This window comes from Podarcis tiliguerta, assembly GCF_965153285.1.
Source record: "Podarcis tiliguerta genome assembly, chromosome: 13".
Taxonomy (NCBI): Eukaryota; Metazoa; Chordata; class Lepidosauria; order Squamata; family Lacertidae; genus Podarcis; species Podarcis tiliguerta.
This window is the reverse complement of record NC_139546.1, coordinates 35,035,914-35,057,990: the sequence shown is the minus strand read 5'-3', so window position 1 is coordinate 35,057,990 and position 22,077 is coordinate 35,035,914. Positions and strand designations below refer to the sequence as shown.

The 22,077-nt window shown below is 45.7% G+C and overlaps 1 protein-coding gene across 1 annotated transcript in view; it reads left to right on the top strand.

Moving 5' to 3' along the window:
- The window catches only part of EPS8L1 (EPS8 signaling adaptor L1), a 41,426-nt gene that overhangs the window by 16,517 nt on the left and 2,832 nt on the right, over nt 1-22,077 (top strand). Inside the window, exons 13-20 of the mRNA XM_083411598.1 lie at nt 532-680; nt 1,928-2,069; nt 3,155-3,183; nt 10,867-10,963; nt 16,782-16,922; nt 18,374-18,473; nt 20,483-20,654; nt 21,443-21,575. Coding sequence (XP_083267724.1) covers nt 532-680; nt 1,928-2,069; nt 3,155-3,183; nt 10,867-10,963; nt 16,782-16,922; nt 18,374-18,473; nt 20,483-20,654; nt 21,443-21,575 — 963 coding nt within the window. The remainder of the gene's footprint in view (nt 1-531; nt 681-1,927; nt 2,070-3,154; nt 3,184-10,866; nt 10,964-16,781; nt 16,923-18,373; nt 18,474-20,482; nt 20,655-21,442; nt 21,576-22,077) is intronic.

The following is a 22,077-nucleotide window of genomic DNA, read 5'->3' as shown; positions in this document are numbered from 1 at the left end:
AGTTTGCCTATGCCTGGCCTAGAACATATATCCCTGGCATGCTAGGCATCTGTATGTGAAGTCTCCTTTGTCATGGGAGAGCATTAAAAGTGCAATCCCCTCCCCGCACCCTTGGAGAGCAGCGTGGTACAATCCATGAAAAGCTTCATCACGCGATGTTGCTGCATGTGCAGATTGGCTCTAGAGCTGTGGTTCCAGATGTGGGGCACACACCCCACAGGGGGACAATTTGATTTTTAGGGGGGGGGCAATTCGAGAATGAGTTATTAACAGTTAATGGCCTTTTAGACTTCCTCCACGTGAATAGGAGTTCACTTTTTGAATAATAAGAATTGTGTGTCACGGGAGGGGGGGCACCAGGATTTTAGAGATGCTTAGGTGGGGCATGGCCAAAATAAGGTTGGGAGCCACTGCTCTAGAGGCAAGCACCTCCCGTGGAGAACTTGGGCCCCCTTGAGCCCCAGACTGGGATATAAATAAACAGAACAATAACAACAACTTGGCATTTTTGACTCTCGCATCCCACTTCAGGTTGTGGAGTCTTCGGGGGGACCAGCGTTTGCTTCTGAGCTGCGCAGCCCCATGCTGACCCTGGAGGCAGTGACCCTGATGCGAGGCTGCTTGGGAGACCAGGAGACGGAACTGTGGTATTCACTGGGTGAAAACTGGACCAGGCCAAGGTAAGGGGGCGGGGGGGGGGGGAAGGGACTCAAGACTTGTCTTGGTTTGTTATTTCTTCCTAGTGCTGGATTTGTGTATAAGCTAAACGAGCTACAGCTTAGGTCCCCACTTTCTTGGGGGCCCCCAGAAAAATTAAAGGGAGAAAAACTGGATGTACATTTCCAAATTATAAGATAAAAGACAAATAAAATAAAACCTACATACAGCAACAGTGTTTTGTGTTGTGTAGGCTCCTATGATGTAAATAATGGGCCCTGCCTGCAAGCCTGCTCCCTAAAATATCACTGGTTTGCTCATTTCTATATATAGGGTGCCTACATTCTGCATGGACTGGTTGCATGACAACGTGCAAATGGCTTTAGATTCCTATTAGGTCCATAAATTACCATATAGCATATATTCAACACCAAAAAACAGTGACAATTTGTTGTTGACAAAGGACAGCTGGATATATAAAGGGCCCCATTACCTTCAGTAGCTTAAGGTAAAGGTAAAGAGACCCCTGACCATTAGGTCCAGTCGTGGCCGACTCTGGGGTTGCGGCGCTCATCTTGCTTTATTGGCCGAGGGAGCCAAAATACAGCTTCCAGGTCATGTGGCCAGCATGACTAAGCCGCTTCTGGCAAACCAGAGCAGTGCATGGAAACACCGTTTGCCTTCCCTCTGGAGCGGTACCTATTCATCTACTTGCACCTTGATGTGCTTTCGGACTTCTAGGTGGGCAGGAGCAGGGACCGAGCAACGGGAGCTCACCCATGACCTTTCTTGCCTGCCATTGGCTGAACTGAGCTGATGGCACCAGAGGAGCTTGGTCACTGGAGCCCAGCGGTTCATTTCAGGCTCGGAGGTCACTGGAAACCTTGGGGATTTGCATTCCAAGGTCTTCGATATGTTGCTGATAAATTAGGCCCATCCATTTGTGACACTGGCTAGTGATTCAGTGTTGATCGGTTTGAGGTCAATCAGTCGAGTGGTTTTGGCAATTTTAATCAGAAATGAATGGGCAAGTTTCAGTATGTGATTGAGGGTTTCATGATTATTATTGTTTATTAAATTTGTATACCACCCTATACCTGCAGGTCTCAGGGTGGTTCACAAGATAAAGCCACAATATGAAAACACAAAATACACAGTCGAAACAAAAACAACCCAATAACCCCCCTCATTTGATGATTTCACTCATTCTCAATTGTATTGTTTTCTTCTATTCATTTCTACCTCCTCCTTTCTGCCCTGTGCGCCCCAGAGTGGACTTCCCCCGGGGCTACGCAGATCCCTACAACCCAACTTTCCGGAGTGGCTGGGAGACGCCACGCCTGGACGCTTCTGGCCAGCCTTGGGAAGACCCAGTGGAGATGCAGCACCGACATGAAGAACGTCGTGCCCAAGTGAGTGAGGAGGTGGAAAGCAGGCAGGATAAACATTTGCAAAAAAAAGACCCACACGGAGGGCAAGAGGACAGCTGCAAAAGCATCTGATGCTCCTGGGAGAAAGAGCAAGTTCTCCTTGTGGGCAGAGAGTGGCTTGAAGGATCCATTCTGATGTATTTTGGGGCATCCTAATACATTCTGGGTGGATCCAGTAGCTCATTTCTTGTTTGCAATTGCTACAAATAAGAATCTGGTGGAACCAACTTTTCTGGAAGAGCGTTATGACTGTTTAATTCCACAGCCGCTACTCACTGCATAAATCAGACGATTTTTAAAAAACAATTACTTCCTACAGTTCCACCTCTCTCTCTGCTATAAGAATAGACCTGCTGAGTGAGACTAAAAGTCATTTTAAACTAGCCTTTTGCTTCCTTCTGTGGCCAGCTAGATACTTCGGGGAAGCTCCTCAAGCAGGCTGTTAAGGCAAGATCCATCCCACATTGTTTGTCCTCCCCTCTTCTCCCTAATATTCATCAGCATAGTGGCACTGAAAATGGGGACTCTATTCAGCCAGTAATAAAACTGTCTACCATAAATTTGTCTAGTTTCCTTCTAAAAGTGTCCAATCTTGTATCTTCCAGTGCATCTTAATTACACATTAATTGGGCTTGCCCCGGATCACTCAGGGAGCTTGATGGGCTACGTGAGGATTTGAACGCAAGTCTTGCTGGCCAAACATTCTAGCCAACACTTCGCACTGGCTCTCGTTACGGTTGGGTACGCCAGAGGCAGAGTGGATCTGAATTGGCCTTTCCCAGCTTTCTGCCCTCCAGACATTTTGGGCTGCGAATCCCATCAGCCCAGCATCATACGGCTGTGCTGACTGAGGCTGATGGGAACTGTAGTCCAGAACACCTGGAGGGCACCAGGTCGCAGGAGGGAGGTTGGCTCTGACTACAGTCAGTATGACTTCAGGCCTAATCAGTTAGAGGTGATAACTTGGGGAGGATACTGCCTTGAGCTGGATGTTGGGCTAAGGTGACTGTGCAGTCTTCCTGGTTAACCATTTATCTGTTTCTCCTCCCCTCTCTCCTCTGTTACAGCAATCAGCTCCCACAATTGCAGCCAATGGGTAAGTCCCTTTCAAGCCTCTGGCCAATCGATTTTTATATTTAGGAAGGTGTGCTGAGATGTTTGGATGGATGGATGGATGGATGGATGGACCGACCGACCTTGGAAGGCTGGGTTGGAAAATGGATCTGAGAGGCAAGGAGAGAGGAAAGGTGGGAGAGGGGGGAAGATATTGCAGGCTTCCCATAGGCATCTGGTTGGCCACTGTGAGAACAGAATGCTGGACTAGATGGGTCATTGGCCAGATACAGCAGGCTGTTCTTATACTGAAGGATAGGATGGGATTGGCAAAGTTTTGGTAAAGTTCTCCCCAAATTTCAGAATTTGATCAGCATTGTCTGTTTTCTGTCTTACTGTGTCTGGAGCCGCAAAATGTCAGCTTTCTGAATAGGGATGTTGGCGTTCCCTTTTTAATATTTATATGAGAGTCTTAATTAGAAAAAAGAAAGAATTATTATTATTATTATTATTATTATTATTATTATTATTATTATTATTATTTTATGTTACTACATAGAGGAGGGCACCCATAAAACCTTAAGAATATTATTTCTGTGTGCAGCAGATAATATAGGGACCCCTGACCATTAGGTCCAGTTGTGACCGACTCTGGGGTTGCAGCGCTCATCTCACTTTATTGGCCGAGGGAGCTGGTGTACTTGCACTTTGACATGCTTCCGAACTGCTAGGTGGCCAGGAGCAGGGACCAAGCAATGGGAGCTCACCCCATCGTAGGGATTCGAACCACCGACCTTCTGATTGGCAAGTCCTAGGCTCTGTGGTTTAACCCACAGCGCCACCTGCGTCCCTAGCAGATAATATAGACTATTGCTATTTTTCAGATGGGAGATTCTGTAACATACCGGCACAATTAAAGTTTGGTGCTCTTGTACAACAAAGCCACTTTCCTCTTAAATCTGACTTTTTGCAATAAGGAAAATGATGGGGAAATGTACCGGAAAGGGATATAACCATGGCTTGATGCAACATCATATAAACTCCCAACATATAAATCAGAATGAATGTTCAATAAACAGGTTGTCTGCAAGTGACCTCAGATGCATGGGCCCCCGTGCAACACTGGTGGGGGCAGCATATGGGAATAGAAAGCTAAATTTACTGTATACTGAACTGGCCTTTGTGTTGCCTCTCCTGTGAGTGACAAAAGCTCTCCGGAGTCACAGGCCTTTCCCAACCATGCTGCACAAAACCCTTTCGTGCTGGGCTCTCATCCAGGCACCAATTAAATCACAGCTTCACAGACCTCCAGAGCCTTTGCTGGACCCTAAGGGTGGGGGAACTTGAAAGAAGTGTGTGCGTGCGTGGAGAGAGAGAGAGAGAGAGAGAGCGTGCAAGGGCTGGGATTGGAATGGCCTTGGCCGTTGTCATGATGAAGGGCTGCTTCTCAGCGTAATATGCCTTTTAGGCAGAGGGTTCTTGAAGGTCTTCTCAGCTGGGAAAATTTGTGAGCCATTTGATCACGGGAAATTTAGATAAATTCTATGTTGTTCTTTTCTGTTTCTCTCTCTCTTTCTGCTGTTCTCGCTGTCTCTCTGCATTGGGTGAAGCTGGGTCCGGTGGTGAGCAGGGAAGTCAGTGATAGGACTAGTAAACTGGTGGTGGTGGGAATGACTGGGGGCTTCGCTAGGTGAGGGTGGTGTTCTGTATAAATTGCAGGTGGCTGTTAGGGTAAGTGGGAGGTAAGGGAGCTTCAGGTCGGTGATCAGCAGCCATTTAACGTTGAGTGGGGACTTAAAATTACCTCCCCAAATCGGAACCTGTTTGCAATTGTGGCTAAGGACCTGCCTAGCCACTGTCACATCAACGAATTTTGAATGCAAAATGTTAGCAGCTGCCAAAGAATCCAGCTTATTAAAACTTTTATAATTTTATCTGCTTAAAAAAAATGTTCCTAGTCTTCTTCACTGATGGGAGAAGTACTTTAAAAAACAAACTGACACGAGATTAATAAATCGGTGAAGAGTAAATTCAGATCCAGTGTGGCCAAGAAAAAGGTTTCTGAGAAAACATACAGGCCTTGTTGGTCATTATACCAACTCCCATGCTTAGTTTAATCCTCTGCTCCCTAACTGTCCAGTGAGTCCTAATACTTGCCAAGAACAAGGATAGTGGTAGACTGAAACAAAATGTTCTGGCACCTCAGCTGCAAACTCATTAATTGATCTTTAACCAGTAGTATAGCAGTTAGATATAATAATAATAATAATTTATTATTTATACCCTGCTCATCTGGCTGGGCCTCCCTCTGGGCGGCTTCCATAGAAACCAAAAATACACTAAAATATCACACGTTAAAAACTTCCCTGAACAGGGCTGCCTTAAGATGTCTTCTGAATGTCAGGTAGTTTTTATAGCTTTGACATCTCGTGGGAGGGCGTTCCACAGGGCAGGCGCCACTACCGAGAAGGCCCTCTGCCTGGTTCCCTGTAGCTTTGCTGGACCTCAGCGTCCGGGCAGAACGATGGTGGTGGAGACGCTCCTTCAGGTATGCTGGACCGAGGCCGTTTAGGGCTTTAAAGGTCAGCACCAACACTTTGAATTGTCTCGGAAACGTACTGGGAGCCAATGTAGGTCTTTCAAGACCGGTGTTATATGGTCTCGGCGGCTGCCGATGATAGATAGATAGATAGATAGATAGATAGATAGATAGATAGATATAGATAGATGATAGATAGATAGATAGATAGATAGATAGATAGATAGATAGATGATAGATAGATGATAGATAGATAGATAGATTTGTCCTTACGACCACCCTGGGATTTGGGGTAATTCAGTTCTATAGCTTTCCAGCTATAGCGCACACACACACACACACACACACCCCAATAAACATGAGAATTACATTTTGATGAGGATGGTAAGAACTGTGAGTGGTCTCTAGCTCCCTCACCCCAGGAACCACCTCTCAGTCATAGAATGACTATTGAACTTTCTTCAAACATATTAAGTATAGATATGCCCATAATGATTCACTTGAGATCCACAAGATTGAAATATAACCAATTTAACAAAGGGAGATGGAGCAACAACAAATATCTTGAATTAAAGTAAACATGTACAATGGGGGTGGAAAAACACTTCTGGCCGCATAAGTGTTGGGGTGTGTGTGCACATACTGCCCAAAAACGAGGAAATGACTGTTCTCTGATGCATACTGTGTCAGGGAGGGAGTGGGTTCCCTCATACTTCTTGAAATAAATTAAAACCAGATGCCTCTTTTTTTAGCTGAACCAGAAATTCTGGATTTCAGGCAAGACAAAGATAGACTAAGGTCCCAACGGGTCACTGAAATAATCTAGGCTAGTGACCTCTCCCCTTTTTATTACTTAGGGTGGATTTTCCACAAGTATTTATGATGTGATGTTGTTTGCATAGAGAAGTCACGAAAAGGTTCCAATAAAGTGTTGAGATCCAAGGTCTCCACTTCCTGGAAAACCCTTCAGAAAAGGAGCCAGGCAACACTTACATTAAAAAGCGTAAACAACTTTGAGTCCCGAGCAATGTCTTCCCAAAAAGAAGACTGGGAATTGCACTTCTGCAAAAGTGCAGTGAATTCTTGGCTAAAGCCTTGGCTTCACGTTACGTTCACTACATAATAGAATCCCACAATTGGACACATGCAGTAAAGGAGGAAGCACTGGTAGCCTCTGTCTGACTAACACTCCTCTTGGCAGCTGATTTTCTCTGTTTCTTTCCCCTACCAATTGGGAGGGGAAAATAGCAGCTGAATAGAGAGAGAGAGAGAGAGAATTCAGTCATTAGAGCCAGAGGCTCTTAATGTCTGGGTCGTGGGTTTGATCCCCGTGTTGGGCAAATAGAAGCCTGCATTTCAGGGGGTTGGACTAGATAACCATTGTGCTCCCTTTTAACTCTATGGTTCTATGAAAGGGACAGCTGGCAGCTTCTCCTTCACTCTGTGTGTGCAATTCCTGTCCCTTCCAGCTCCCTTTGCCTGTTGATGGCAAGCCCTTCAGAAGTCACCATAGGCAGAGTTCTCATTCATTGGGATTCCCCTAATGCAGGGAGTGTAACATGTACCCAGACTCTTTAAGTGCCATGTGGCTGGATTGAAGACACATGCGTTCATCTACGCATACATTTCTGCTTGCCTGTGCCCTCCCCTTTCAGCACTGGACAGATGGCATGAACAGGTCCTAGTCACATACACCAGATCGTACAACATGTTCTATGTACAGAGGAGCTCCTGTCAAACACACACACCCCGGATTAAGCCCAGTGTCACCACATTTCCACTCCATGTCACCTTCCAGCCCTTGCGAAGTTTCACTCTAAGAAATATGGAGGATGATTAATAATGCTGGGAGTAATTATAGGGTTGCTACCTTTCCACCCATTAAGTGGCTGCTGGAGGAGTAGCCAACTTTTTTGCCCTCCAGCTGTTGTTGGACTCCAACTCCCATCAACCCCAGCCAGCATGGCCAGTGGTCAAGGATGATGGGAGTTGTAGTCCACAGGGGGAGGACAATCATGCTGGACCTAGGCTGCTGCATGGTTCCCAGTTGTTCCCCTGAGGAGTTCAAGCAGGGAAGCAATAAGAGCACGGAATTAATATGCTGGATCCTACACAGTTTGGCTTTCTGCACACATTACGGAAGTAAGGCCCGCACGGTTCCTTCTCAGAATGCATCTGCACACCAGTGTGGGTGTAAGCAGTTGGGAGCAGAGCCAGGTAGACTTATTGGCTATATCCCCAGGTAGACATTGCTGAACATGATGTCCCCTTCAGTGAGGGCTTGGAGGACATTGAGGCACATTGCCCTCCTAAATAGGCCTCCTGTAGAATTACTTGTTTTCACTTAATGTTAACACGAATGCTGCCATAGACGGGAGCACACTTTGGTAATGGCCAGGCACTGTAATTTGGGCACAGCGCACAGGGAGTACTTGATGTGGAACAGCACACAAGTAGCAGGCTCAAGAGAACATGCCAATCTCTTCAGCCCCTGGATAGCCATGGCTTGGCAGGAAGCTAAATAAACACAAAGGAAGTCCATTCCAGGCTTTGTGTACAATGTGGGAGGACAGAACTGGGAGAACTGGGTTTTCTAGAAAGGCTGGGGGAATGAGCCAGGGCAGCAGGGCTTGGGAACAACAAGGCTGCCTGGGTTAGCTTGAAACAAAATGGGGTTTGTTAGGGATGAATAATGTAAGGAACAGACCAGGAATTAAGGGCTCTTGGGTTTACTGGGATAAGGTAGCGTAATAGGAGCTGGCTGGTTAAACAGGGAGGTGTAAAGGAATGTAGGTATCACAGAAGGCAAGGCCAGATGCTCTGGTGATGGGTGCAGAAGGGAAATATAACAGGATGAAAACAAGAGGACAGCGGTTAAAGAAAGATGGCGCCCAGAAGAGAGCCAAGAGGGGGACGCTAGGCAGCCAGCTAAGGTAGGATTGGTGGTGGGGGGGATGAAGGGCTCTAATTCCTTTTCTTCTCCATCTCCTATCATCTGTTCTGAAGCGCTTGGCAAGCTTTGTATCCCAGCGGGTTCCAGTTGCGATCCTCATCCAACTGGGAGGAGGACCGCAACATGGAGGGGCGAGAGACGCTTTGGTCCTGCAGGAAATTCCATTCACTATAGGAAAGAGGCAGGTGGTGCGGGGGCCAATATCTCACATTGTGCATTATCTAGCCCTTCCTTCAGTATTACATTCCCCCCCCCCCCCTGTCATCATGAATTTGCTTCATTGCCTCCATTCAACTAGATAAAAAGTGATGAAAAGCTAGGGCTGAATGGTTGAAATAACTTTCGGTTGATTCATCACCTGACCTTTTTAGCAGATTAGTCAAGTGATAAAAATTTCAGTGAACTTTCATATTGCCAAGCCCAAATTTGCATGCCTTTCTGAGATATTGAAGGAAGTGTACAATATTTACTTACAACATTTACCAGTAACCACTCTTTGTTAGAAAGGCTGTGTTTAATAGTTTCTTGTTCATTCCTCATATGTCACTGAACCCCAAAGTAACCTTGAAGAAAGTGTCCCACAACTTGAACTAAAGCTTTAATTGATATCTTAATTGGTTTTAAAATGGATTTGTCCCCCAATCAACAAATCCCCCGTTGGTTTCAGAATTGACAAAGCTCATCCTCTCTCTTTTATTGTTCTGGCCTCTGAATTTGAGGCAAAGTCCATTACTTCAAATGTGACCACAGTGCCAGCCTATCTGGTGTGGTCAGGAAAGGTTCTGTGGAGGCTTTTCAGGGTTACTGTGCCTTTAAAAGCTTCCATCTTGTGTCTCTAATTAATTGCTTCCTGTTCAGCACAGCCAGGGCATCACTAATGAATTTCCCTTTGAATGGTTCAGTTCCTGTTTCCTGTGAAGGGATCTTAATTTATGGTTTCCTCCGCTTATATTTCTTACGAAAAGTAATATCAAGTAATACTTAAATGAAGGGGGGGGGTGTTAATTCTGCCATCAGCTAATGGTGGTAAAGTAAATGGAGCTCAGTGTGGAAGCAACACTAGTTGGTTAAAACTACAGGTTTGCAAATAAATGAAACAATAGTTCTGAGCAAAATGCATACTTCCTTTGTTTTTAGACTGCAAGCATGTATATCACAGCAGCATCTTAAAAGAGGTTCCTTTTCCCACCCCTCGTCTTCCCTGTCAAATGAGAACATTTATATATATATATGGGATGCGGGTGGCACCGTGGGTTAAACCACAGAGCCTAGGACTTGCCGATCAGAAGGTTGGCGGTTCGAATCCCCGCGACGGGGTGAGCTCCCGTTGCTCGGTCCCTGCTCCTGCCAACCTAGCAGTTTGAAAGCACGTCAAAGTGCAAGTAGATAAATAGGTACCGCTCTGGCAGGAAGGTAAACGGCGTTTCCGTGCACTGCTCTGGTTCGCCAGAAGCAGCTTAGTCATGCCGGCCACATGACTCCCTCGGCCAATAAAGCGAGATGAGCGCCGCAACCCCTGAGTCGGTCACGACTGGACCTAATGGTCAGGGGTCTCTCTCTCTCTCTCTCTCTATATATATACACACACACACACACACACACACACACACACATCTGCCCCATGTATCAAGAGCACCTTTTTAATCAGTCAAATTTTTTTTGTTGGGTTTATCTATCTGATTAATTAACTAAACATTGCCTTGGTTTAAACCAAATGAAGATCACAAAACTACAGAAATGCCACAAGCATGCAAATCCAGGAGAAAGATTATTTTGGGAACAGCAATGGACAGAGTGAAATTAAACTGTTTTGTTGTTCGTTTGGAATATGTACAACCTGCCCATCATCTACATGGAAACTAGTGCACGATACAAAACCTAAAAATAAACAAACTGTACTACGATCAGCTATAAACAGCACAACACATCACCCAAACGAATAAAGACAATTTTAAAAAATGTGACACAGAAAGGCTTGCATGATCAGCAAATTAAAAACTCTTGAAATGTCTGGGTAAAGTAGGTCTTGACCTGGCACTGAAATGATAGCATCTGTGCCAGCCCAACTTCTAAAAGGAGGGCACTCCACAACCACATTGATGCAAGACAGAGCCTTCTGGATGGCCATTTTTTTACTGTTTAAGTGCCCTAACCCGCACTGATATTCTAGAAAGCCCACAAGTCGTGGACCTTCCTGCCCATAACCCCATGTGCTCTTTCTTCCCTCCTGACAGACATAAACACCCAGAGAGCAAGTCTGTGATCTCCACCCACAACTTCACAGCCAGAAACAACAACGAACTCTCAGTACTTCATGGAGAAATGTTGCAGGTGAGTTGATGTCCCAGAACACTTGCAGTGCCAGAAGATTCCCTACCCCCACCCCCACCCCGCTCCTGATCTGGCCAGAATAGAAAGGAATGTGATTTGCAGATTGGACACAGCTGTAGGGAAGCTGCTTTCATTGGGGACTCAGGGCATTTGGAAATACCCTATTGCCTGGTCACCTGTCCCAAGCCAGAATATCCTAGGATGCTTGTACATTAGACGTCTTGATCTCGCCTCCCACCACACTTGTAGGACATGAATGAGCCCTAAAGGGCTTAACAGAAATGTGCATGGGCTGGGAGCCTACCAACAACCTTGTGGGTTAGGTAACATTTATAGAATTGTTTGTGAAATGGAATCGGGACCTCCCCTGACAGGGAACTTGAGAAACAAGTTTTTGTTTTTGTGTTTTTCCCCCAATCTTTTTTTATTTGTTTTCTAAATTTATAACAAACATAAACAAAGAAACAAACATAAATCCTAACTACCGTATAATAATTCCACTTTTGTTGACATTGTTAGGTGACTTCCTTTAATCCCCCTGGCTGGGTTTCAATGTATATCATTGTAACAGTTTTCCAAAACTAATTTCTCATAAAATTTACTTGGTCAATTAACATCTTTCTTTCCTTTCATATTAACTTTAAACATATTATTCTATAAAGGGATGCAGGTGGCGCTGTGGGTTAAACCACAGAGATTAGGACTTGCCGATCAGAAGGTCGGTGGTTCAAATCCCTGCAACGGGGTGAGCTCCCATTGCTTGGTCCCTGCTCCTGCCCACCTAGCAGTTCGAAAACACGTCAAAGTGCAAGTAGATAAATAGGTACTGCTCCAGCGGGAAGGTAAACGGCGTTTCTGTGTGCTGCTCTGGTTCGCCAGAAGCGGCTTAGTCATGCTGGCCACATGACCCAGAAGCTGTACACCGGCTCCCTCGGCCAATAAAGCGAGATGAGCGCCCCAACCCCACAGTCGGTCACGACTGGACCTAATGGTCAGGGATTTACCTTTTATTATTCTATAACATCATATATTTAAATCTAAAGCCAGTCTGATACTTGCAAATGTTTCTATTTAAGTTATCTTAGCATATTTAGCTAAATAGACTTTAAATTTCATCCATTCCTCCTGGTGCTCCTCCTCCTTCTGGTGGCGGACTCTTCCGGTCAGGTCGGCCAGCTCCCAAAAGTCCATCATCTTCATCTGCCGTTCCTCCACTGTTGGCACTTCTTGTGCTTTCCAATTTTTGGCCAACAAAATCCTAGCAGCAGTTGTGGCATACAAAAACAATCTAGCATCTTTCTTGGGCAGTTCCAGACCTAGAACCAAGTTTTTGCTTCGCTAGGAACATGTCTCCTTTTTCATAGAATCATAGAATCATAGAATCATAGAGTTGGAAGAGACCACAAGGGTCATCGAGTCCAACCCCCTGCCAAGCAGGAAACACCATCAGAGCACTCCTGACATATGGTTGTCAAGCCTCTGCTTAAAGACCTCCAAAGAAGGAGACTCCACCACACTCCTTGGCAGCAAATTCCACTGTCGAACAGCTCTTACTGTCAGGAAGTTCTTCCTAATGTTTAGGTGGAATCTTCTTTCTTGTAGTTTGTATCCATTGCTCCGTGTCCGCTTCTCTGGAGCAGCAGAAAACAAGCTTTCTCCCTCCTCTATGTGACATCCTTTTATATATTTGAACATGGCTATCATATCACCCCTTAACCTCCTCTTCTCCAGGCTAAACATGCCCAGCTCCCTTAGCCGATCCTCATAAGGCATTGTTTCCAGGCCTTTGACCATTTTGGTTGCCCTCCTCTGTACACGTTCTAGTTTGTCAGTGTCCTTCTTGAACTGTGGTGCCCAGAACTGGACACAGTACTCCAGGTGAGGTCTGACCAGAGCAGAATACAGTGGCACTATAACTTCCCTTGATCTAGATGCTATACTCCTATTGATGCAGCCCAGAATTGCATTGGCTTTTTTAGCTGCCGCGTCACACTGTTGGCTCATGTTAAGTTTGTGGTCAACCAAGACTCCTAGATCCTTTTCACATGTACTGCTCTCAAGCCAGGTGTCACCCATCTTGTATTTGTGCCTCTCATTTTTTTTGCCCAAGTGCAATACTTTACATTTCTCCCTGTTAAAATTCATCTTGTTTGTTTTGGCCCAGTTCTCTAATCTGTCAAGGTCGTTTTGAAGTGTGATCCTGTCTTCTGGGGTGTTAGCCACCCCTCCCAGTTTGGTGTCATCTGCAAATTTGATCAGGATGCCCTTGAGTCCATCATCCAAGTAGTTGATAAAGATGTTGAATAAGACCGGGCCCAAGACAGAACCCTGTGGCACCCCACTAGTCACTCTTCTCCAGGATGAAGAGGAACCATTGATGAGCACCCTTTGGGTCCGGTCAGTCAGCCAGTTACAAATCCACTGAGTGGTAGCATAGTCAAGACCGCATTTTACCAGCTTCTTTACAAGAATATCATGGGGCACCTTGTCAAATGCCTTGCTGAAATCAAGGTAGACTACATCCACTGCGTTCCCTTCATCTACCAGGCTTGTAATTCTGTCAAAAAATGAGATCAGGTTAGTCTGACATGACTTATTTTTCAGAAATCCATGCTGACTATTGGTGATCACAGCATTCCTTTCTAGGTGCTCACAGATTGTTTGCTTAATGATCTGCTCCAGAATCTTCCCTGGTATTGATGTTAGACTGACTGGGCGGTAATTATTTGGGTCCTCTCTTTTCCCCTTTTTGAAAATAGGGACAACATTTGCCCTCCTCCAGTCTGCCGGGACTTCGCCTGTTCTCCAGGAATTCTCAAAGATGACTGCCAGTGGTTCTGAGATCACATCTGCCAGTTCTTTTAATACTCTTGGATGCAGTTCATCTGGCCCTGGAGACTTGAATACATCTAAACTAGCCAAGTATTCTTGTACTATCTCCTTAGTTATTCTGGGCTGTGTTTCCTCTGCTGAATCATTTCCTCCAAATTCTTCAGGTCGGGCATTGTTTTCTTTATCGGAGAAGACTGAGGCAAAGAAGGCATTGAGGAGTTCAGCCCTTTCTGTGTCCCCTGTTTGCATTTCACCATCTTCTCCTCTGAGTGACCCCACTGTATCTTTGTTCTTCCTTTTGCTACGAACATACCCATAGAAGCCTTTTTTGTTGCTTTTAACCTCTCTAGCAAGCCTGAGTTCATTCTGTGCTTTAGCTTTTCTGACTTTGTGTCTACACGTGCTGGCTATTTGTTTGAATTCCTCTTTGGTGGTTTCCCCCCTTTTCCATTTTTTGTACACATCCTTTTTTAATCTTAACTCAGTTAAAAGTTCTTTAGATAGCCACCCTGGCTTCTTTAGGCACCTTCCATGTTTCCGTCTCATTGGTATTGCCTGAAGTTGTGCTTTTACTATCTCCCTCTTAACAAACTCCCAGCCATCATGAACTCCCTTTCCTTTTAGTATTACTGTCCATGGGATCTCACCCAGCACTTCCCTAAGTTTTATGAAGTCGGCTTTCTTAAAGTCAAGAAATTGAGTCCTAGTCTGCTTGGCTGCTCCTTTCCGTTGTATAGTAAACTTCAGAAGAGCATGATCACTTGCGCCTAATGATCCTTCCACTTCTACCCCATTAACCAGGTCATCGACATTGGTTAGGACCAGATCTAAAATGGCTGTTCCTCTTGTTGCTTCTCCCACTTTCTGGACAATGAAGTTGTCTGCAAGGCCAGTGAGGAATCTGTTTGACCTTATGCTCTTGGCTGAGTTTGACATCCAACAAATATCTGGGTAATTGAAGTCCCCCATTACTACTATCTCCCTTCCTTTTGCATGCTTGGCCATCTGTTCCAGGAAGGCATCATCTATGTCCTCCGTTTGGCTTGGGGATCTATAGTAAACTCCCACAATGAGGTCACTATTATTCTTCTCTCCCTTAATTTTGACCCAAATGCTCTCACTTTGGCTTTGAGGTTCTAAATCTTGGATCTCTTCACAGGTATACACATCCCTGACATATAGCGCCACTCCTCCTCCTTTCTTGTCTGGTCTGTTTCTCTGAAATAGATTGTATCCCTCCATTTTTACATTCCAATCGTGGGACTTATCCCACCAGGTTTCAGTGATGCCTATTATGTCATATTTAGTTTGCTGTACCAAGAGCTCAAGCTCATCTTGTTTATTTCCCATGCTTTGTGCATTAGTGTACAGACATTGAAGTCCATTAGTCATTCCCCCGTGTCTCTTATTTAAGGATTTTTTCCTCCCACCACTAGGTCTGCTTGCTGTTTGCTCCATTTGGTCTATGACATTTGGATGATCATCTTCATCAATTAATAGACTCCTACCTTCAGGAGCACTGTCTCCCTCCCCCGCATTAGTCAGTTTAAAGCCCTCCTGATGAGGTTTCTTAGTTTTTTGGCAAAAACATTCCTCCCAACCGTTGTGAGGTGCAGCCCATCGCTTGCCAGAAGTCCATCCTCAAGAAACTGCAGTCCGTGATCTAAGAATCCAAACCGTTCCTGTTTACACCATTTGCGAAGCCAGCTGTTTACTTCCACTATTTTCCTCTCTCTCCCTGGGCCACGTCGTTCAACTGGGAGGACAGATGAGATGACGATTTGTGCATTTAATTGCTTCAATTTCCTGCCCAGAGCCTCGTAGTCTCTTTTGATCTTCTGGGGGCTATTGCTTGCAGTGTCATTGGTTCCCACATGAACCAAGAGGAAGGGGTATTTGTCAGTGGGTTTTATGATTCCTTGCAGTCGTTCAGTTACATCTTGGATCTTAGCCCCGGGGAGACAGCACACTTCCCGAGACATCTTGTCAGGCCCACAGATCACTGCTTCTGTTCCCCTCAGTAAGGAATCCCCTATCACCACTACACGCCTTCTCTTAGGTTTGGTCAGGGTTCTTCCGTGAGCGGTCCGTTCCAAGGTCGCCTGCACATTCCCTGAGGACTGACTTTGCTGCTCATCTTCATATACGTGATCGACTGTAATGAGGGAGAGATCTTCAAATGGAGTCTGGTCTTCGTCTTCCATGATAGGGGAGAGGACCTCAAAGCGATTGTGTATTTCTAGACAATCAGAGCGAACCCTGGGCCTCCTACTTCTTTGAGTCACGTTTCTCCACATATCGGGCTCCTGTGTTGGTGAACTAGCCTCCTTCTCAGGGGAGTCCCCTGTCTCCTCCTTGGTGGAGACGGTGTGCTCTGTTGCTTCCAAGAAGAGCTCCAGCTCTCTAATTCTTTGGAGCGTAGCTACACGTTCCTCCAGTTGCTGGACTTTGTCTTTTAGGAGGGCAATCAACATGCAATTGCTGCACGTAAAGCTGCCTGCAACCTTTGGCAAGATGGCAAACATTGTGCAGGAACCGCAGGCGACTGAAGCTGTTCCCTCCCCCTCCATCTTGAGAATGTGTCGTTGGGCTTGAGACTAGCTCCCCTAAATCTAAAAGATGGCTCAAACTGCACGCGCCGATAGGCGCGCGCCGCTGCCCTGCAAACACTGATAAGCTCCTCCCACAGCTAATCACCTGCCTCAACAGATACCCTGCCCCCTCTGACCTTTGACCAGGGAAAGCAGCTAATCAGCCACAAGAATCACACACACAAGAAACCCCTTTTGGCTCCTTCTTCAGCCGCTGCCCTGCAAACACTGATAAGCTCCTCCCACAGCTAATCACCTGCCTCAACAGATACCCTGCCCCCTCTGACCTTTGACCAGGGAAAGCAGCTAATCAGCCACAAGAATCACACACACAAGAAACCCCTTTTGGCTCCTTCTTCAGCCGCTGCCCTGCAAAACTTTTTCTTTGCCATTAGGTCCTGGATGACAGCAAGAAGTGGTGGAAAGTTCAGAACCACTACGGTCAGGTTGGCTACGTCCCTTATAATATCCTTGCCCCAGTTCTAAACCACAACAGCGCTCCTCAGGTCAACGGAAGCAGCCCAGCGATATCCAAGGTGAGGCTTAGAGCACTAATTAGAGCTTGCCTGTTCGTTGCTTGCTTTTATTTGTTGTAGAGCTATGTGCCACTTTTCTAATAAAATACCGTATTTTTCGCTCTATAAGACGCACCAGACCGCAAGATGCACCTAGTTTTTGGAGGAGGAAAACAAGAAAAAAAATATTCTGAATCTCAGAAGCCAGAACAGCAAGAGGGATCGCTGTGCAGCAAAAGCAGCAATCCCTCTTGCCGTTCTGGCTTCTGGGATAGCTGCGCAGCCTGCATTCGCTCCATAAGACGCAAACACATTTCCCCTTACTTTTTAGGAGAGAAAAAGTGAGTCTTACAGAGCAAAAAATACGGTATCCAACATGACTGGCTGGCTGGAACAGTAAACAGGAGCACTTCAAATAGCATCGTTTTATTACAGGTCCCATTTGTACCTCTGCATAGCAGATGCTGGGCAGAAACAGGGAATAGGTGTTGCCTTCCTGCCGTGCATGCTTTCCTGATTCCCAGAAAAAAAATGTCTACATGCTGTTGGAAAGATGATTTTGGACTAAATGGATCTTTGGTCTGATCCAACAGCACAACACTTATGCTCAAATGACCCTGGCCATGGAATCTTGAACAAGCTTGGGAAATGTTAGACTCACATGGGCCGGTTTAGGGAATGGGTACAGAAGATTTTTTTAAAACGTATTTTTAAATAAATAAATAAGATTTCCCTAGAAGGTTGGAAGAGGGCCACTTTTAAAATCCATTCTCGCCAATGTAGATTTGCGGGAAATGACCGCCTGCCCCCCAGCAGTTTAATGCTTATGGCCACTTTTTAAAACCAAGACGGCATACGAACATGTATGGGACCCAAACTGTTCAGACATGCTTAAAAACCCAGGCAGTCTGGAAGGCAGTGGGAAGCAAGGGAGAAATTCATTCCAGTTTGCAGTTGAAGGTGAACCTATCAAATGTTCGCTTTCCAAACCAATATGAGAACTGAAACACAGCCGTCCTGCAAAAATTCACACATAATCTGAATGTTGCGATGCAGTTCTCCAACCAAACAGTGTTGACAAAAATGTATACAGGAATGAATACATTGGTGAAACTGACGTCTAAAAATGCTTACTATTAGAAGAAATTGCTTGCAAAAAGGTGTAGTGCAAACCAAAATGTGCTTATTAGGAGAAATTCACACTAAAATGAAGAATTTTAATGGGAATTGTTTTGGGTTGTTTAATTCACAAATTGATGCAGAAATAAGAAGGACTGAATTTAAGACTGGGGGAAAATGTGAAACTGAGAGAACTGAAATTGTCAAATCCTTCCATCCCTAGTGGGAAGGCAGATGTACTGGCACTTGCAATATTAGCATAGCGTGTTCTTTGTGAGTTGACGTCTTTGTGAGATGGGCTTTTCAGGAGGCCGAGCTGTTAATATTTGCTTCTCCCCTCTGCCTCTACTTAGAAAAGTCCACCTCAGCCGCCACCCAAGACCAAAAGTCTGTACACAAATGGCAGAAATTGGGCCAGCACAGAGGCACTTAACATGGACCTGAGTGAGCGAGGTAAGCCTGCCTTTGTATGTGGAACTGGGGAGCTCTGGGAAGCATAAGCTATTTTTTCACCATTTTAACATAGCTTTGGTTCAAGCTGTGTAGGAGAAACTTCAGCACAGAGCAGGGGACACAATAGCTAATACGGCAGGCTGCAAGGATTATAGGCAATAAAATTTGTTTTTTTTAAATCTGTATATTAAGTGAAATTTGCACGAAAATTCTGATGAGGCCTTTTTAAAAAAAAATGCGGAAAATTTAAGGTTGGGAAAGCATAGAGGAAATAACTGGGGAGAGGTCTATGAGGTGCTCACACCTCCCTTAGAAATTGTGGGTTTCGTGAATGGTTGGTGAAAGGTCCGATGTCACTTGATAAATTGAAAGCCTCCTATACTGTACAATGGTACCTCGGGTTAAGAACTTAATTTGTTCTGGAGGTCTGTTCTTAACCTGAAGAACCACTTTAGCTTATGGGGCCTCCCACTGCCGCCGCAGCACAATTTCTGTTCTCATCCTGAAGCAAAGTTGTTAACCCGAGGTAATATTTCTGGGTTAGCGGAGTCTGTAACCTGAAGCGTATGTAACCCGAGGTACCATTATACTTGGAAAGTTTATACTTGAATGCATTGTCATTCTACATCCCTAAAAATGTATTAAGACCCCCTTTATGAAGCGGGAGGGAAAGAGTTATTTGCAACAAATTCTCTTAATGGCTTGGAGCTAAAGAGGGTCATGTAAGGAGTTTCTGCTACCAGTGGAATTGATGTTCTTAACACATGACCAACTGCTTTTGAAACTTTCCTCGTTGCTATGTGACATGGGGAACATGGCTACTCAGCCCAGAGTTGGTTTTAGTTAAAATTCTTCACACCACATATATATATCTATTTATATGAGTTTGTGGTATAGAAAGGAATTAATAATCATAATAAAAAGCCCACATTTCCTGAGGGACACCCAAACCTTGGCTCTAGGGCAAAGCACTTTCTATTACATGATTTTAAACAACTGAACACTAATTGGTGGTTGTGACTAACAGAGACTAACAGGCTCTAAGGGAAGCTGAGCCTCTGGAACATTGGTAGCTGCCAGGGCCTCAGGTTCTGCTTCCTTTGAAGCCAAAAGCACGCCAAAACTGCTCATGGTTGTCCCACCAACGTTCCCCGGGCTCTGAGCTTTGTTCCCTTGGTGGTTTCCCAGCTGATTCCTCTCCCCATTCCTTTCCGTCCACCCTGTCCGTGACAAAGGGATCTCCTTTTGGTTCCTGTCAGACAAGCTGTCAGCGTCACTTAGCATTTTTCACATGAGGTTTTTTCGAGCTTGAAAGGTATAAAGAGTCGTCCTTCCCTCCCAGAAGCACAGTATAAGGATGCAAAACACTCCACTTACGCGAGAACTGGAATAGAGTCACATGGATGAAGGATTTAGACTGAAATGTGCAGTTTGAGGTGTGGCGGACTGGCTTTTTGCTATCTGAAGGCTGTTCTACAACTGTCCTCGCATGGCATGACACAGGGTTCCGTGGGAGAATTTCTGAACTGCGCATATAGCGATTGGAGTCTGTTGTATCTGATTGTGGGAAGTAGGGTTAATTGGTCTGCCTACCCATCCAAGAGGGACACGGGTGGCGCTGTGAGTTAAACCACAGAGCCTAGGACTTGCCAATCAGAAGGTCAGCGGTTCGAATCCCTACGATGGGTGAGCTCCCGTTGCTTGGTCCCTGCTCCTGCCAACCTAGCAGTTCAAAAGCATGTCAAAGTGCAAGTAGATAAATAGGTACCGCTCTGGCGGGAAGGTAATCAGCGTTTCCGTGCGCTGCTCTGGTTCGCCAGAAGTGGCTTAGTCCTGCTGGCCACATGACTTGGAAGTTGTACGCCGGCTCCCTCGGCCAATAAACTGAGATGAGCGCCGCAACCCCAGAGTCGGCCACAACTGCACCTAATGGTCAGGGGTCCCTTTACCTTTACCCGTCCAAACGTTTGCAATTGCGCCATGTGTGACATCACTTCCTGCCCCGGCAGAGCGCTTCAACACGGTGAACGAGGAGCTCGCCCTGAGGCTGGCCAATGGGACAACTAGCCATGGCAGGAACCTTCACATCCAGCGGGCTGCAGACACCAACCTGCCTTTAGGATACGATTCAGACCCTGCTCAAGTTCGGACCTGGCTGGAAGCCAAAGGATTCAGCCCACTGTGAGTTGGCCTCTGTTTCCCTCTGAGAAGATATGTAGGTTGGCCATGAAAGTCTAAACGTATTCCTTGGTATCTACCAAAGCAGCTTCCTGCCTTCCCTGTCTGCAATTACCTTCTTCAGATTCATGTTGCACATTCGCCAATCGTGAGGCCTGCATGTGTCAACTTAACCTACCCAGTTTTCCTAGTTGGCCTGTTTTATAAGCACCTTCTTTACTGGCCTATATCTGAAGCAGCTTCCACTTTCCTGAATAGCTCAATAGCCCTTAGCTTCTTAAGGGTTTGCCGTTGCCCAGTTGTTAGCTGTGGTTCCTTTTTCTGTGCTCCTGGTTAAGGTTTCTGATTGGCTGTGGTGACTCCCTCATTAACCCAACACCAGTTTTTGGGGGTCCATGAGATGCCATACTCCCCGATGGGTCACTGTTTGTCTACCGTGGATATTTTAATTGATGTTTTAGACATTCTGCTCTTCATCTGCATGGATATTCCATCCCACAGCTTAAGACCTGTAGCGGTGCGACTTAGTTGTATGTACATACCATACAATTGCAGTAATCCTGGAACTTTTGTTAACCCCTCACAGAACTACAATTGCTGGCACCCTTAGCAAGCTACACTTGTCAGGATTCTTGGAGGGCAGGGATGTGCTTTAAATGTATGGTGTGTATCCAGGCAACATATGTTTCCTGCTTGTTTCCTGTTTAAGATTTTATGAGAGTAAATAGCAGAAATTCCCTTTCCCTCCCATAACCCACCCCCCATAACTCACTCTTTCTTCCTCCTCACAGGACAGTAAGTGCCCTGGGGGTCCTAAACGGAGCTCAGCTTTTCTCCCTGAAGAAGGATGAGTTCAGAGCTGTCAGCCCAGAGGAAGGAGTTCGAGTCTACAGCCAGGTCACAGTCCAGAGAGCCCTACTGGAGGTACAAGGAGCCCTGAAGCTTCTCCTAAGGGTTGGGAGGGGGGGTGATGCAAGTCAAGGCTTCTTATATCCCTGAGCAGGAAGCAGTCTACTGGGCTTTAGCAAAAACACACACCAAGGAAGGCTCCTGGGGTCCAGGAAACCGCAAACTACAGTGGTACCTCGGGTTACATACACTTCAGGTTACATACACTTCAGGTTACAGACTCCGCTAACCCAGAAATAGTGCTTCAGGTTAAGAACTTTGCTTCAGGATGAGAACAGAAATCGTGCTCCGGCGGCGCAGCAGCAGCAGGAGGCCCCATTAGCTAAAGTGGTGCTTCAGGTTAAGAACAGTTTCAGGTTAAGAACAGACCTCTGGAACGAATTAAGTACTTAACCCAAGGTACCACTGTAGTTTTCTATGACACTACAATTTTCTGAGAATTAAATGCAACCACGGCGGGACTGGGGAAAGTTGGGGCATTCTTGAAGCCAGAACAATATTATATCCATTCTTCATT